Raw genomic sequence first — 17937 nt, forward strand, 5'->3', positions numbered from 1 at the left:
TGCATTTTTTTTTTTTATTTAATTGCAAAACATAAAATAAAAATTACATATTGAAATAATTTTATTATGATTAAATCTATGTTGTATGCCATTCAAAATAAATAATTGCCTTTTTTTATCTAAATAAAACAAATTACTAATTTGGTTTTATAATAATCATAAGATTGTGTGTAAATGAACACCTCTTTGCATATTTTGCACGTCTATTTTTACTGAGGGCAGATCAACTTTCTGGCAATATACATGTGATGGCATACAAAGATCCATTTTCCTTTCTGTGTGAAATGCACAAAAATATTAGCTAACAATTTATTTTACGGTGACCTTGTTACATGTACTTACTTTTATAATAACAAAAAAAATCATCCATAATTGCATGCAAGTAAGCCAAACCTTAATCCTAACCCTAACCATATAATAAGCACATGTAGTTAATTAATATTACTCAGTACTTAAATGTATAATTACACTAAAAATAACATGTAACCAAATATTAAAGAATAAATTAACAAAAAAGAAAAAACAGAGTATATAAGTTATAAGAAGAGTATTTATACTTTTCTAATTAAATTATTAATCTAAATGATGTATCTAAATCACTTTAATTATTTCACTCATTCAAGGTCCATCCATGCAATGCTAAATTTCTCTAAATCTGTTCCAACGAAAAAACAACCTTATCTACATCTTGAATGGCCTGAGGGCAAGTAAATTATCAGCAAAATTAAATTTTTGGGTGAACTATTCCTTTAATAACAACAAGAGCAGTGCTTCACAAACCTGTCCTACAGACCCCCCAGCACTGCACATTTTGTATGTCTCCCCCATCAAACACACCTGATTGAACTCTTCAGCTCATTAGCAGAGACTACAAGACCTGAAATGGGTGTAACCAATCAGGGAGACATACAAAATGTGCTGTTTTGGGGGTCCCTAGGACAGGTTTGAGAAACACTGAAATAGAGCCACAGCAGTGAATTCTTCATTCTGCAGTTACGCTGTTGACCTGATGTAGAGTGGTGGTGCGCTGGGAAGAGAGGCTTGGCTTGAGCAGCTTTTTTCTCTCTGAGGTGCTCTGAGGAGTGGGTGTATTCAGGGCTCTGCTCTGAGGTGTAGGAGGAACCACCTCGATGGACACACCAGCCTCCACATGCTGGTCAGCACTGCCATCAAGTTCAACCAGCTCCGACCAAACTGGAAAAACAAACAAAACAACGATAGGTCATAATTCAGTACAGGGACTACAGCTTTACAATCAAAAATTAGATTTGAGCAAATAACCTTCCAATATATCAGCTTCGCCAGATGCTGAAAAAGTCGACTAATGGCTAAAATGAATGACTACTAGTTGACTAGAAAAATTGTTTTTTTAAATTGCTGCTGCTGTTGGGTTATTGCTGTAGTTGTAGATTATTGCTGCTGCAAGCAATTTCAGGAACTTGCTACTGCCAATGCATACGGCGATACAGTGCCGTGAGTATTTAAGACATACTGCTGCTGCACAAATGGCATATAAAATAACCCGTAGCAGATCTATACAGGTGGAGCTGGGGAAGGTGAAGGGTTTCATGCAGGAATTTCAAGTGAATGCTAGCCAGCCATATAAATGCAAGGCAGTAAGCTCATTGGCTCCATATGCAGCATGAACCAATCAGCTTGTGCCAAGTCGTTTAACTCTGAATATCATCAGTTACGTTAACAACCCGTCAGCCTGCGCCATCTAGAGTTTCATGACTACAGTTTAATGTATCTCAGAAGGGACATGGATGCATTTAACCTACAGTTACAGATGGATAAATAATGTTTTGTTTTTAACATAAAACTTTGAATACTGATATTTTAAATTATTTTAAAACATGAAAAAAATAAGATTTCAAAATGTGAAACGTATTCAGGGCTCTGCTCTGAGGTGTAGGAGGAACCACCTCGATGGACACACCAGCCTCCACATGCTGGTCAGCACTGCCATCAAGTTCAACCAGCTCCGACCAAACTGGAAAAACAAACAAAACAACGATAGGTCATAATTCAGTAGAGGGACTACAGCTTTACAATCAAAAATTAGATTTGAGCAAATAACCTTCCAATATATCAGCTTCGCCAGATGCTGAAAAAGTCGACTAATGGCTAAAATGAATGACTACTAGTTGACTAGAAAAATTGTTTTTTTTAAATTGCTGCTGCTGTTGGGTTATTGCTGTAGTTGTAGATTATTGCTGCTGCAAGCAATTACAGGAACTTGCTACTGCCAATGCATACGGCGATACGGTGCCGTGAGTATTTAAGACATACTGCTGCTGCACAAATGGCATATAAAATAACCCGTAGCAGATCTATACAGGTGGAGCTGGGGAAGGTGAAGGGTTTCATGCAGGAATTTCAAGTGAATGCTAGCCAGCCATATAAATGCAAGGCAGTAAGCTCATTGGCTCCATATGCAGCATGAACCAATCAGCTTGTGCCAAGTCGTTTAACTCTGAATATCATCAGTTACGTTAACAACCCGTCAGCCTGCGCCATCTAGAGTTTCATGACTACAGTTTAATGTATCTCAGAAGGGACATGGATGCATTTAACCTACAGTTACAGATGGATAAATAATGTTTTGTTTTTAACATAAAACTTTGAATACTGATATTTTAAATTATTTTAAAACAAGAAAAAAATAAGATTTCAAAATGTGAAATTAAAGCCACCAGTAGGTGACAGCAAGTGACTGATAATGAGTGAGTCATTGAGATTCAACAGATTCGTTCAAATGGCTAATTCATTCAGGAACAAAGCATTTGACTCTCCCTGCGTTCCATTTGGAAGGGCTCATCCCTATGCCCTAATCCCTTCAAAGAGTTTACCCTCCGGAGTAGCTTCGAAAGGTTGAAAGGTGTAGGGGACCAAACAACTGTTTCTTGAAGTGCCCTTCTGCATCATCATCACATGCCCACACGGAGGCGCCGTCATGATGCAAAGAATCTGCGCAAAGGATCATGGGAGCCCGAAGTGTCCATCAGTTGTACCCTTCGAAATCCTTCATTCCGAAGGGCCCTTTAAAGTGTCCAGTTTTGAGCACTTCGGTTTGGAACGACCCTTCAATATGGCGGCCATGATTGTTTTCACTCCGAAGTGCCCTTCGGAGGGTGATATATCCCGTTTGGAATGCACCGTGTGTTAATGAGTGAATCACTGAATCATTTATTCAACCGATTCGTTCAAAAAGCCGATTCATTCAATAAGTAAACAGCATCCTTTGCTCAGAGACGCAAAACAGTGCTGTGATCTTTGTTTGGAACTATTTTTGTTGGCAAAATTGAGCAAAAACAAGCAATATTATGTCTAAAACGCAAGTCACTTATTGCTAACTTTACTGAACTTGTATAAAATGATTATTAAATTTGTTATCATGCTGATATCTGCAGAAAAACGGAACTCTTTGTGTGATATAGATTAAGTTAACTATATTAAATTATATAAATATAAAAAGCATACAGAAGCATTTTTGCCGTCTACAATTTAGAATGCCTTGAATTTTGAGTTTTAATAGACTAATAAATCACGTGCATGCACTCTGTCTCTGTTTGTGTGATTTGGTGATATACTCGATAATGTCAGATCGCACATCATTACAACAACACTTACCATATTATCATCGCAGAAGATACACTGTATATCACACACCCCAGACTCAACTTGAGTGGAAAATGAAATCATCTGCGGTTGTGCGCTGTGTTTTTAGGAGTCTAACTTGCAGACGCCAGACCACTGATTCGTAAACCTGTTTTCCTGCAGTCCGTGTTCTTCTGACTATTTTGTAGTAACGAATATGCTTCGGGGAAATGAATCGGAGTAAAAGTATACATTTTAATTAGGAAATGTAGTGGAGTAAAAGTAAAAGTTGGCTGAAATATAAAAACTCAAGTAAAGTACTAATACTCCCACAAAAATATTTAATTCCTGTAACGAAGTATTACTTCTTGGGTATCTCCAGGAAACATTATCCTGTGGTTTTATGTTAAAGAAAGTGTTAGTAATGACCTGACCTTGGTGGCAGCAGAACTCAAGTAGGCGTTTCCCACTTTTGTTCATCCTGCCAACACCACACTTTCCCAAGCAAGTTGCTCAGGAATTGTGGTCAGTGCCCACTCTAGCATTAAAGTTACCATGCAAAAACTGTGGCTGATTTGATGGGACACTATTGACGATGTTGAGAACATCATACAACTTCTCGATTAGTTTTTTAACCCTTGTTCCATGAAGGAAGCAACAGAGATGTTACATTTACATACTGATGTATGGGGTGTCACTTTGGAGTAGTAAAAAACAGGCCAATGAATATGTACGAGTGCCAAGCCACTTCTTTGTTCAAGCAGTCTGCAGTTTAAACAAAATCTCCAGTGATAGGGTTTCCATTTACTCAAGGTGAATGAATGAGTGTTTACTATGACAACCACTAGGCTCTGAAGCAAAAATCGGAATGAGTGGATACATGCTACCGCCTTATAAACCCGTGTGTATAGAGGAGTGGCTAGGCTTGCAAATTCCACTCGCCAATGTTCAGTGGTCTGTTTTTTAAATGATTGGGGCTCCCAAGTGAGACCTATTCATTAGTATGTTGATGTAACACAGAATGTGACAGCTGAAACAAAGGACAAGTTCTCTTTCAGTCAGTGTAAGTCAGGGTTGGTTGCTAAGCACTGATAATGCTGACTTATCATGCTGTAGTGTAGAGCTGCATTGAAAGGATTTATTCAGATCCCAAATTTGGAGGAACAATACTTCCCAGCAGGTTGTTCCTGATTGCAAAGCCTACAGCATGTTCTCTTTGATCTAATTCTGACTTGCCCTGAAAAAAGGTGAAATCTTACAGCAGTCCCACTGGACAGTCACTGGCTGAACAATTAAAAAACATGCAGCCCATTTCACAGGTTGGTACATGAAAAAGAAATCGCACCGATCTTTTATTTTTTTGTATATACTTGGTTATACACTGCAATTTGGTTATCAATATTGCAATGTCAGATATAGCCATTTATTGCAAGTTGTTAAATTCTTTTTTTTTTACAGATTAACAACATAGACGTGCAAAGAGAATGCATCCTCAAATCGTGTGTATGCTTGAATGAGGACCATATACAGCTGTTCCAAGGAGTACAATGTAAGCAAATGCTTCTCTCTTTCACCATCTAGTTCACTTTCATCTATTTCCTGTACTGCATCAAATATTAGATGTCATACAAATGCAGCATATTTTGTATGTTTTGCACAGGATTGTGATTGGTTGATTGCCAAAGAAGCCATGAAGCAGACAGTAATTGGGATCTGCACTGTTCGACATGAAGGACATGACCCAGTGGATCAGAAGGGGTTGACGTTCTCATTTCTTTGAGGAATGCAGCCGTGGCAGTGGCCATGTTATTCAGACTCATTTATGCCTTTAACCTTAGCTACCCATGAGGACTCAAATCTATATTTGAGATCATCCAGAAAATGTTCTTCAGCCTGGAAGGATGCAGACTTTCATCAAATGTGCATGCCCTGAAGAACAAGATGCTGGAGTATGTTGATCCTGTTCTATCTTGTTCTAAGCTTAACACTGAGCAGATTTTTTTCAATTTGACAAAGTATCTTTTTATTGTAATATCAATATTGTTAGTCCTCTTTTTTGTATTTTGCATTGTAGTTTGTTTCTTTGTATTACTTAAATGTCAACCTAGCTGAAACTTTAAAAATACTATTGTGGTTTATTTAAACTTTTGAAAACAGCTCAGCACTGAACAGTAGTTGTCTTTTTCTTTTGAAATTGGAATAAAGAAAGACTTCAGAGCATTTTATTTATTTGTACATTAAAATACATGTATCAGTAATTATAAGCTGGTTAAAGTAAATAAAGTTGTTCAGTTAAAACATTTCTGGTTGTTAAGTGGTTAAAATTAATTGGCACAACAAGAGTAAGTTGTGTACAAGTTAAAACCGCAAGATAATTCAAACAAACATGATTTGATCTCATTGGTTGAAGATGAATTTCGCTCTTTGGTTCTATTTACCTAGATTAAGTTCAGATAACATGATTCAAATGCATGGAAATGGGTTTAATAATTAAATTAAGTTGCACCAACGATTAATTTTTTTGAGTATACAAGACTTTTAAAGGGGTCATCGGATGCACAAGTTGATATGATTAATGAACAGTCTATAACATACTTTCAGTGTTTCCCATCCATTGATTTATTTGTGAAGGAAACCGACTGTCTTCAGAAAATTTTGGATGTCATTTTTATTTTTATTTTGCAAGTAATGTCTGATAAAGCAGCATTTGTGAGCGGAGCATTGCTTTGTATACAGCCGTTACCGGAGAAACATTTATTTCTCCCGCTCTAAGTGCCTCCTGCTGGCAGAGAATGAATTTGCATATATATGCCGCCACAAGTAAAGTGTTAGTCTGTGGGAAACACTGTACTTTGGTTAAAATTTCTCAATGGTAGTGTAAAACAACACCCTTTTTACCTAGCCAAAAACAGCTCTGCACACAGCAACCCATTTTAGTGCATGTTTCTTTAAATGCTAATGAGCTCTGCTGACCCCTCCCCTCTCTTCCATGGGGTGATGAGCAATTCTCATGAGACTAGGCAGATCCCAAATCGCGTACTTATGCACTATTCTATGACGTTTTTTAGTATGAATAGAGCGAGTAGTACGTTCACACTGAAAATTCCAAAAAGAAAAAGTGCACTTTACCCGGATGATGCACTTAAAGGGGTCCTATTATGCTCTTTTACAAAGTCTTGATTTTGTTTTGGGGGTGTACTAGAACATGCTCTCATGCTTGGTGGTTCGAAAAACGCATTATTTTTCACATAATTTACATTATTAAAATACCTTTCTCCCCAGGCTGGCACAAACGGCTTGGTTAGTTCCAGCTTTGATGAAGGTCCGCCTTCCGAAAAACAAAATGTGTTGTGATTGGTTAGCTGTCCCAGTGCGTTGTGATTGGCGAACAGCTTAGACGGTGTTTCAGTACTGCCCCGCCCCCTTGCTCCGTCTGTCAACAAAAGCTTTTGGCAAATTCGGCACTTCTCACTCGTGTTAAGCTGTCCTCAGTAAAATGCGCAGCACACAATAGCAAATTGGGGTTATAATGCTCAGGAACAGAGTTAAAAAGTAAATTGCAACCACTGTTTCCTGACATCATCCGCTTTCGGAAGCCCAAACAAAGACGTTTGGGCACTGAGGTGAAAAAAACAGCGTTTCAGGCAGTCGCACACCGGACGAGAAGCGCAGTGTCGCGCCACATCTTTAAAATTCAAATACAATATTTTCTATGAGTGTAGGCACACCGGCGGCGGCATTCGGCGTCTGTCCGCGGCGTCCAGCTACGTCGTGTTGTACTTGTAAGAATTGTTCTAGACCAGCGGTTCTCAATTCCAGTCCTCGCGTACCCCCGCTCTGCATGTTTTGCACGTCTCTCTTTGTTAACACACCTGAGCTCCGTGCATGAACTGTGTTCCGATTGGCATGGTCTCTACACAGTGTCCATTGCTCCCTACTCCCTGAGCAGGGGAAATCCGTTGAAGTTTACTTCACTTCTCGGAATATTCATTTACAGATTTGCGCTGCGCCGCTGCCTGCAGCGTCTTCACACACAAACGAAACTTACTAGAGAAGCCTGAAGTGGGACATAATATACCTCTGTAAATAAATACAATTTAAATTCACGTCTCGCACACTTAAATGCCCTTTGTATAGAACATATTCGCTCCCTTCAAACTGGAATCATGGAGGAATATCCGGTACTGTCCACTTCGCAGGGCACTTACAGTCAAATATAACAAACGTATGAAGCAATAAGAGAAACACACAAAATGTGCAGAGCGGGGGTACGCGAGGACTGGAAATGAGAACCGCTGTTCTAGACATGCTAAAAATTTGACGCTACAGCACAGCAGCTCTTCTTCGTCTTCTCGTCTGATGCACTCACTCAACCTAGCATTCTAACCTCGCCCCTCCCCACCCCCCAACTGTTCGAATTTCTGTAGGCGGGAATTCTTTGTAATGAAATTCTAATGAGCCGCTTTGTGATATCATAAAGCCCGGAAAACAAACGCTGTAGTCCAAACGAGCCGTTTGCTGTAGTTCTTGAAAATTGATTTTTTATCTCCCTTTGGAGTGGACTTTGAGATTTGTAACTTTCTAGATCTTTTTTATGCCCAAACATACACACTACACACTGACTAAAATTAAAAAAGTGAAAAAGCATAATAGGACCCCTTTAAATAACCGAAAAAACAAAGTGTGGAATGTTGGACACTTCATGCACTCAACAGTCGCAGCTTTAATTATGTAGCGAAGGGGGAGGGGCTATCAGACTCTGATTATGAATGACAAAATAACCTTATATAATTCATACACTACATGATTGAGTACATTATGCACTCATACACTATGCACTTAGGAAAAGCGATTTGCAAAGATTCATAAAAGAACCTTATACCCGCTTCTGTAGGTGAAGCTGGATCATGAATGATTTGCACGAACATAAACGCATTTAGGAAGATCGGGGGCACATTCCCTTCAGAAACAAACGTAATGTCTGGAATGACGTAATCCACTGCATCTTCAGCGACCCAGATGTTAGGAGTAAATAACAACTGCTATGTTCATTATTACATCCAACAACAAAGCATCTCAATCTCTTAGGAGACAATTCTTGTCTACACCTGCTCCGGCGTCGAAACAATGGAAGACTGTTTCCAGCTCACTCAGGGCTGGTCTAAGGTAAAATACAAGTGTCAAACAACAATCATAGGAGGGGCCTGGGTCTGTGTGACGTCACACTGCCAAAAAGCTGAGAACGGCTTGATTTTAGAAAGGGGATATTATTTATAGGGATTAAAAAAAATACTGAGTGGATTTTTATGATTATAGGGTGGATGTGTACAAACACTGCCAATACACATTTATGTTCAAACATGTAAAAGTTAATTTTGCGTCCGATGACCCCTTCAAGACCACTTTCTCAGTCGGCCCACGGAGGAAGAAGAAAACAAAGCACAAAGGTCCAAGAGACATGATGGCGCCGACGCTGATGGCTGCCTCCGTGGCGTGCTCCGCAGTTGTTTTTATGTTTTTGTTAGTTTGTCCTGTCTTTAGTTATATCCCTGCAATCAGTTTCACCAGAGACGAATTGCTGGACATTCGGAAGTACACACCACCCGATATTTCACCGGTTTTCGACTATTCGGATGTTTTGCTGGACATTGTTGTCGGGGGAGCTGTTCTGATTCTGAGACACAATCAGCCTCAACTAGGGATGGGCTATATCTTATCATTGGTGATATACAGGTAGAAATTCTTCCCACAAAAAGAATTACTCTTGCCACAATAATAACAATAAAGCCTGCAACTCACGTGCAGAGCAAAAACAAGTACAGCACAAGGCAGACATGAAGCCGAAGAGGATTTTGTCGCTGAACATGGAGCTACCTCTACAATCTGGAACTGGTTTGGTCAGGGCTGTAAAGTGCAACATGTCACAGTCATGCGATTAATAAATATACCACAGTAGCATGCGTGCGATACAGTTTTGCATTTGTATGAGCCTGTTTACAAACCTACAAAACTGGATGCCTTTGTCCATGGAATTTTCTGGAATGTCACAAGTTCTATTACGTCTGTGAGTCTCACTTGGGGAGTTTCTTCTCTAAGGCGTCCTCTGGCTACCAGTATGAATTAAACAGACATTACATTATGTGTGTACTCACTAATGTTCATAACACCCTTTTGGGTGTTTTGTTTTTGTCTCTCAGTGGATGCATAAGATTTTCTGACAAAACAGAAATTACTGCCACAGGTTTTATCATAATAATTTGATATTTTAAAATAAAACCTTAGACCTTTCTAATTGTTTAAAGTTATAGGTCCTTTGCACTGAACTTTCACAACTCCCTTCCTCACTCAAGTATCACCAGGTCCAAAAGTGACAGCTTCCTAATATATACACTAATGTCAGTGTTATTAACATTAAATAACAAAAAAAAAAGAGAAAATACCTTACTACTCCTGACTGAATACCTTTTGTAGCTTTAATAATAATACATTTCCTTTTAGTCACTTTCATTGTTGTGTCAAAATACTGACACTAGAGGTTACCTCTTGGTAGCCCACACACCTCTTACGTATTCAGAAAAGGCCAAAGAAGTTGGCAAGTGGAATTTGCATGGCCAGCCACTCTCCTGGACATAAAAGAAGGGCTGACACACCACTTATTCAACTTTGTTCTTCAGAGCCAAAACACACATCTTATGCACTACGGAGTAGCAACTATTTCCACACACCTCGCTGAAATTTATAGCATGCTATAATGTTCTCCTCTCATTTGTGCACAGATAAGAACAAGGAGTTCTCCTGGGTGCATCAACAGTGGCTTAAAAGAGGTAATTTCCTTTCTAAAAGCAAATTCCTCTAAGAGAAAAGCATGGCAGATTGAGTCTTTTTAAAGATGCCTTTCATCCATGGGTTTGATTTCTGTCTCCTTCTGATGGCCACGCCCACTGTCTTTAGTGCCTGGGTCATTCTCATGTGAAAGCTTGGGTGATGGTCATAGGGAATATTGTCAATGAAAATTCTTCTGGTGCAGATCTTGGTACACGTCGTTGCATCTAAAAACACAAGATGCAGTGCTCAGGAAGGTTTTTTTTTTAAGTGCAGCGCAGAATGCCTTCTCTGTCCTGTTGTCGTAAAATACAACAATTGCTAAGCCAACTTGCATTGATCCAAGATGGTGGTGCAGTCAGACGCAGTGGCTACTCTGGGTTCTAAAGATGGTGCTTTTATGTCTTTTAATCTCGTCTCTTCGTCTCCAAATAATCTCACTTTACCGCTAATTCTTAAAGATTGTGTTCAAAAGCAGATCACAGTATGGCCAAACGATGTTAACTCAGCCCTTCAGGACGGTTTCTAGGACACAGACTGGAACATGTTCAGAGAGGCAGCCACCTACAACAATCACACAGACTTACAAGAGTACACCGAAACAGTGACTGCTTATATCAAGCAGTGCATAGATGATGTGACAGTCACCAAGACCATCACCACACGAGCCAACCAGTAGCCATGGATGACAGCTGAGGTTCGCGGGCTGCTAAAAATCCAAGATGAAGCATTCAGATCAGGAGATAAGGCAGCTCTCAAAACAGCAAGAGCCAATCTGTCTCATGGCATCAATAAGGCAAAACATTAATATGCTCAAAAAGATCAACAACAATTTCAGTGACAGTAAATACTCCCGGACCCTGTGGCAAGCCATTCAGACCATCACTGGCTACAAGCCCCAGCCACAGGCCAGTGACAATGACACATCCCTCCCAGACGCACTCGACCACTTCTACTCACGATTTGAGATACAAATGACAAACCTGCACAAAAACTACACACATCTCCAAATGACCGGGTGCTCTGTCTCTCTCCAGTTGACGTAAGAAAGACCCTGTCCAGGGTCAACCCACATAAGGCCGCGGGCCCTGACAACATACCTGGCCGTGTACTGAGAGACTGTGCTGCACAGCTGATGGATGTCTTAAAGGGGTCATATGATGCTTTTATAAAGATCATTATTTTGTGTATTTGGTGTAACAGAATATGTTGACATGCTTTAATGTTCAAAAAACACATTATTTTTCAAATACTGTACATTATTGTAGCTCCTCTATCCCCCGCCTCTCTCAAACATTCCTAAATGCATCTACTTCTGGAAGGCCAAATAAAGTGCTTTTGCTTTCACCTAGAAACACACAGCGTCTCCCTGACATGCTGCTTCAACACTAACTGCGGTTACTGAAACCACGCCTTCTTTCTTTGCGTGAACATTTGGGCTGCATTATCCAAATATTTCCACATAGTGAGGTAGATATGTGGGGGCATGTTAGAACGAGCCGTTTTAGGGGGTGTGGCAGAGTCTTAACTTTGATAAAGTATTTCTCTTTGGATTTGAGACTTTAGAGACTTTGCAACTTCAGGGATCTTATCTATTCACAATCAGCTTGTAACACTCCAAAGAGAAAGGAAAACTTTCGCATCAAAAAACCTTTAACAAATATCTTCAACACCTCATTGAGCCAGGCAGTCGTCCCCACGTGTCTCAAATCCACCACTATAATTCCAGTACCAAAGAAGTCACCTGTGTCCTGCCTGAATGACTATCATCCCATAGCACTAACCCCAATCATGATAAAGTGCTTTGAGAGGTTAGTCATGCATCACATCAAGTCCAGTCTCCCAAACACGCTGAACCCATTCCAGTTTGCAAACTGTCCAAACCGTTCCACAGACAATGCAATATCCTCCACTTTCCACCTCGCTCTTACTCACCTGGAACAGAAAGACCCTTATGTTAGAATGCTGTTTGAATTCAGCTCAGCATTCAACACAATAATCCCTCAGCAGCTTATCAACAAACTAAACTTGCTGAGCCTCAACTTACCCCTCTGTAATTGTATCCTGAATTTTTTAGCTATAAGATCTCAGTCAGTCCATGTCGGCCGCAACACGTCCAGCACTACCACACTGACCACAGGTGCCCCACAGGGCTGTGTGCTCAGCCCGCTGCTCTTTACACTGCTGACTCACAACTGCACTGCCAGATTCAACTCCAACCACATCATCAAGTTTGCTGATGACACAACTGTGGTAGGCCTCATCAGAAACAACGATGAAACACATTACAGAGAGGAAGTGGCACAGCTGGCTGAATGGTGCGGTGTCAACAACCTGTCCCTCAAAGTGAGTAAGACAAAGGAGGTTGTGAGGACTTCAGGAGACACTCTGTTGACCACCCCCCACTGACCATCGACGGCTCGGCCGTGGAGAGAGTCAGCAACACTAAATTCCTGGGAGTGCACATTACAGAGGATCTCACATGAATGCAACTTCCTACATTTCTGCCGCCACTGCCTCATAAGATGTAATATTATTATCTGTTATTATAATCCAGCACAACGGCAACATGTCGCCATGTTATAAGACAACATCTGTATTGCAAACTGTATTGCTGTTATTGTTGTTTTTAGTGTATGCATACAAACGCAACGTCATTGCCATAGAAACCAATGCAGATTCATTCAATTCATTACTTCAGACTTATGTGCCCTCTAGAAGCTTGCGTTCTGCAAGTGAACATCTACTTTCACAGACCTTTAAATTAACTGTTCCCTCCTGGTGGAATGACCTGCCCAACTCAGTCCGAGCAGCGGAGTCCTTAACCATCTTCAAGAATCAGCTAAAAACACATCTCTTCCTTCTTTATTTGATCCTCTAACTCTAGCACTCTCTATTCTAATTCTATTCTTTAAAAAAATGGTCCCTTTTAGACTTGCACTCTATTAATTTACTAACTGCTTGTTTTCTTAAAAAAAAACTAACACTAGCTTCTCTAATCTTTTTGTATTCTATCTATTTGTTTTCTTTTTATTTTTTATACAATTAACAAAAGCAAAAAAGGCCTCTAACACTAGCTTACTCTATTCTATCTGTTTTCTTTTTACTTATTATATAATTTAAAATAAACTTGCTACGTGTACTGCGTTAAACTAACCGAGACTTGTTATAGCACTTGCATATCATTGCTCTTTTGTTGATTTTGATTGCTTCCATTGTGCTTATTTGTAAGTCGCTTTGGATAAAAGCATCTGCTAAATGACTAAATATAAATGTAGATACTGAGAATAATGAAAGAGCATCATGGACACACAAATCAGAATTGAACAGTTGCGATACACAGTGAGGACAGTCAATCATTTAGATCGGATTCCAATCGGAAATGAACCAAAATCGCATTTGGACCGACAGTCTGAACAAGGCTAAAGAAGTTGATGATGTACAACAGGTGCCCTTTTATTCTGACGGTTGCACAGGTAGTAACATCATGGACTGTTGTCGGCCAATAACATTGTCACATTTAAAGTAGGGCTGTCAGTTTAAAACGTTAACTTAATTAATTATGAAAAAATAACATGATTAAATATTTGAACACAGTTAACGCACTGGCCCCGCCCCCAGACCTGTACATCATCTTACATTTTATATAGTTCACTGTTGACAAATATTATGCAGGGGAACAACTCCAAAAATGCAGTTATGCCCTAAAATTCAAGATATTGGTGCAAAAAATGCCCGTTTGAGTTTTTGTCTCATATTTATATAATACGTTATCACACGATCAGGGAGAGCAGTATTACACGAGAGATTATTTTGTCCCGAATATCACGAGTTTAAATGTGATTTTTTTTTACAACAGTTTAGTAAATAAGTTATATATTGTGATATATTTTAAACATAATATTATGTGTTTTTGCTGAATTTTGCAGTGAACACTTTACCTTTAAAAGGGGTCCCTATTATGCTTTTTCACTTTTTCAACTTTAGTTAGTCTGTAATGTTGCTGTTTGAGCTTAAAAAAGATCTGCAAAGTTACAAAGCTCAAAGTCCACTTCAAAAGGAGATATTTTATTGAACATTTTCAAAAACTACAACGAACAACGCGTTTGGACTACAACACATATTTTCCGGGATTTGTGATATCACAAATATCGACGAATGGGACGAGACCTGGTTGAGCTGCACTAGAGAAGGCAACGAGTGTTATCACTATGTCGGAGACACGCTAGCTTTCCCAAGGCAGACAAGCTTAGAGTGATTACAATCATCCGGTTTTAAATCACGCTCAAATTGATTTGATTTTGACGCAGTATTTACACTGAAGCTCAAGCAGTGGTAAGGGGCGTGACATTTCCTGACCAGGCGCCGAGTGCTGCCAATCACAACACACACTGACCCAGCTAACCAATCACAGCACACACTGGCCCAATATTTCCACATAGTGAGGTAGATATGTGGGGGCATGTTAGAACGAGCCGTTTTAGGGGGTGTGGCAGAGTCTTAACTTTGATAAAGTATTTCTCTTTGGATTTGAGACTTTAGAGACTTTGCAACTTCAGGGATCTTATCTATTCACAATCAGCTTGTAACACTCCAAAGAGAAAGGAAAACTTTCGCATCAAAAAACCTTTAACAAATATCTTCAACACCTCATTGAGCCAGGCAGTCGTCCCCACGTGTCTCAAATCCACCACTATAATTCCAGTACCAAAGAAGTCACCTGTGTCCTGCCTGAATGACTATCATCCCATAGCACTAACCCCAATCATGATAAAGTGCTTTGAGAGGTTAGTCATGCATCACATCAAGTCCAGTCTCCCAAACACGCTGAACCCATTCCAGTTTGCAAACTGTCCAAACCGTTCCACAGACAATGCAATATCCTCCACTTTCCACCTCGCTCTTACTCACCTGGAACAGAAAGACCCTTATGTTAGAATGCTGTTTGAATTCAGCTCAGCATTCAACACAATAATCCCTCAGCAGCTTATCAACAAACTAAACTTGCTGAGCCTCAACTTACCCCTCTGTAATTGTATCCTGAATTTTTTAGCTATAAGATCTCAGTCAGTCCATGTCGGCCGCAACACGTCCAGCACTACCACACTGACCACAGGTGCCCCACAGGGCTGTGTGCTCAGCCCGCTGCTCTTTACACTGCTGACTCACAACTGCACTGCCAGATTCAACTCCAACCACATCATCAAGTTTGCTGATGACACAACTGTGGTAGGCCTCATCAGAAACAACGATGAAACACATTACAGAGAGGAAGTGGCACAGCTGGCTGAATGGTGCGGTGTCAACAACCTGTCCCTCAAAGTGAGTAAGACAAAGGAGGTTGTGAGGACTTCAGGAGACACTCTGTTGACCACCCCCCACTGACCATCGACGGCTCGGCCGTGGAGAGAGTCAGCAACACTAAATTCCTGGGAGTGCACATTACAGAGGATCTCACATGAATGCAACTTCCTACATTTCTGCCGCCACTGCCTCATAAGATGTAATATTATTATCTGTTATTATAATCCAGCACAACGGCAACATGTCGCCATGTTATAAGACAACATCTGTATTGCAAACTGTATTGCTGTTATTGTTGTTTTTAGTGTATGCATACAAACGCAACGTCATTGCCATAGAAACCAATGCAGATTCATTCAATTCATTACTTCAGACTTATGTGCCCTCTAGAAGCTTGCGTTCTGCAAGTGAACATCTACTTTCACAGACCTTTAAATTAACTGTTCCCTCCTGGTGGAATGACCTGCCCAACTCAGTCCGAGCAGCGGAGTCCTTAACCATCTTCAAGAATCAGCTAAAAACACATCTCTTCCTTCTTTATTTGATCCTCTAACTCTAGCACTCTCTATTCTAATTCTATTCTTTAAAAAAATGGTCCCTTTTAGACTTGCACTCTATTAATTTACTAACTGCTTGTTTTCTTAAAAAAAAACTAACACTAGCTTCTCTAATCTTTTTGTATTCTATCTATTTGTTTTCTTTTTATTTTTTATACAATTAACAAAAGCAAAAAAGGCCTCTAACACTAGCTTACTCTATTCTATCTGTTTTCTTTTTACTTATTATATAATTTAAAATAAACTTGCTACGTGTACTGCGTTAAACTAACCGAGACTTGTTATAGCACTTGCATATCATTGCTCTTTTGTTGATTTTGATTGCTTCCATTGTGCTTATTTGTAAGTCGCTTTGGATAAAAGCATCTGCTAAATGACTAAATATAAATGTAGATACTGAGAATAATGAAAGAGCATCATGGACACACAAATCAGAATTGAACAGTTGCGATACACAGTGAGGACAGTCAATCATTTAGATCGGATTCCAATCGGAAATGAACCAAAATCGCATTTGGACCGACAGTCTGAACAAGGCTAAAGAAGTTGATGATGTACAACAGGTGCCCTTTTATTCTGACGGTTGCACAGGTAGTAACATCATGGACTGTTGTCGGCCAATAACATTGTCACATTTAAAGTAGGGCTGTCAGTTTAAAACGTTAACTTAATTAATTATGAAAAAATAACATGATTAAATATTTGAACACAGTTAACGCACTGGCCCCGCCCCCAGACCTGTACATCATCTTACATTTTATATAGTTCACTGTTGACAAATATTATGCAGGGGAACAACTCCAAAAATGCAGTTATGCCCTAAAATTCAAGATATTGGTGCAAAAAATGCCCGTTTGAGTTTTTGTCTCATATTTATATAATACGTTATCACACGATCAGGGAGAGCAGTATTACACGAGAGATTATTTTGTCCCGAATATCACGAGTTTAAATGTGATTTTTTTTTACAACAGTTTAGTAAATAAGTTATATATTGTGATATATTTTAAACATAATATTATGTGTTTTTGCTGAATTTTGCAGTGAACACTTTACCTTTAAAAGGGGTCCCTATTATGCTTTTTCACTTTTTCAACTTTAGTTAGTCTGTAATGTTGCTGTTTGAGCTTAAAAAAGATCTGCAAAGTTACAAAGCTCAAAGTCCACTTCAAAAGGAGATATTTTATTGAACATTTTCAAAAACTACAACGAACAACGCGTTTGGACTACAACACATATTTTCCGGGATTTGTGATATCACAAATATCGACGAATGGGACGAGACCTGGTTGAGCTGCACTAGAGAAGGCAACGAGTGTTATCACTATGTCGGAGACACGCTAGCTTTCCCAAGGCAGACGAACTTAAGAGTGGTTACAATCACCCGGGTTTAAATCGTGCTCAAATTGATTTGATATTGATGCAATATTTACACTAAAGCTAGCAGGAGGCTATGGTAAGGGGCATGACATTTCCCGACCAGTGCTGCCAATCACAGCACACACTGGCCCAGCTAACCAATCACATCACATTTCGTATTTCAGAAGGCGGGCCTTCATTTGATACAGGAACTATTTGAGCCGTTCATGCCAGACTGGGGAGAGAGATGTTGTAATAATGTAAAATATGTGAAAAATAATGTGTTTTTCGAACA

At 39.6% G+C, this 17937-nt stretch overlaps 1 protein-coding gene across 1 annotated transcript in view; it reads right to left on the reverse strand.

The window, feature by feature from the left end:
- Nucleotides 1-1891: 1891 nt before the first annotated feature.
- The window catches only part of LOC107573527 (uncharacterized), a 49170-nt gene continuing 33124 nt past the window's right edge, over nt 1892-17937 (reverse strand). Inside the window, exon 7 of the mRNA XM_016259956.1 lies at nt 1892-1993. Within this exon, the coding sequence (XP_016115442.1) occupies nt 1892-1993 (102 nt within the window). The remainder of the gene's footprint in view (nt 1994-17937) is intronic.

Source organism: Sinocyclocheilus grahami, unplaced genomic scaffold (assembly GCF_001515645.1).
Source record: "Sinocyclocheilus grahami isolate Dianchi unplaced genomic scaffold, SAMN03320097.WGS_v1.1 scaffold1968.1, whole genome shotgun sequence".
Lineage (NCBI taxonomy): Eukaryota > Metazoa > Chordata > Actinopteri > Cypriniformes > Cyprinidae > Sinocyclocheilus > Sinocyclocheilus grahami.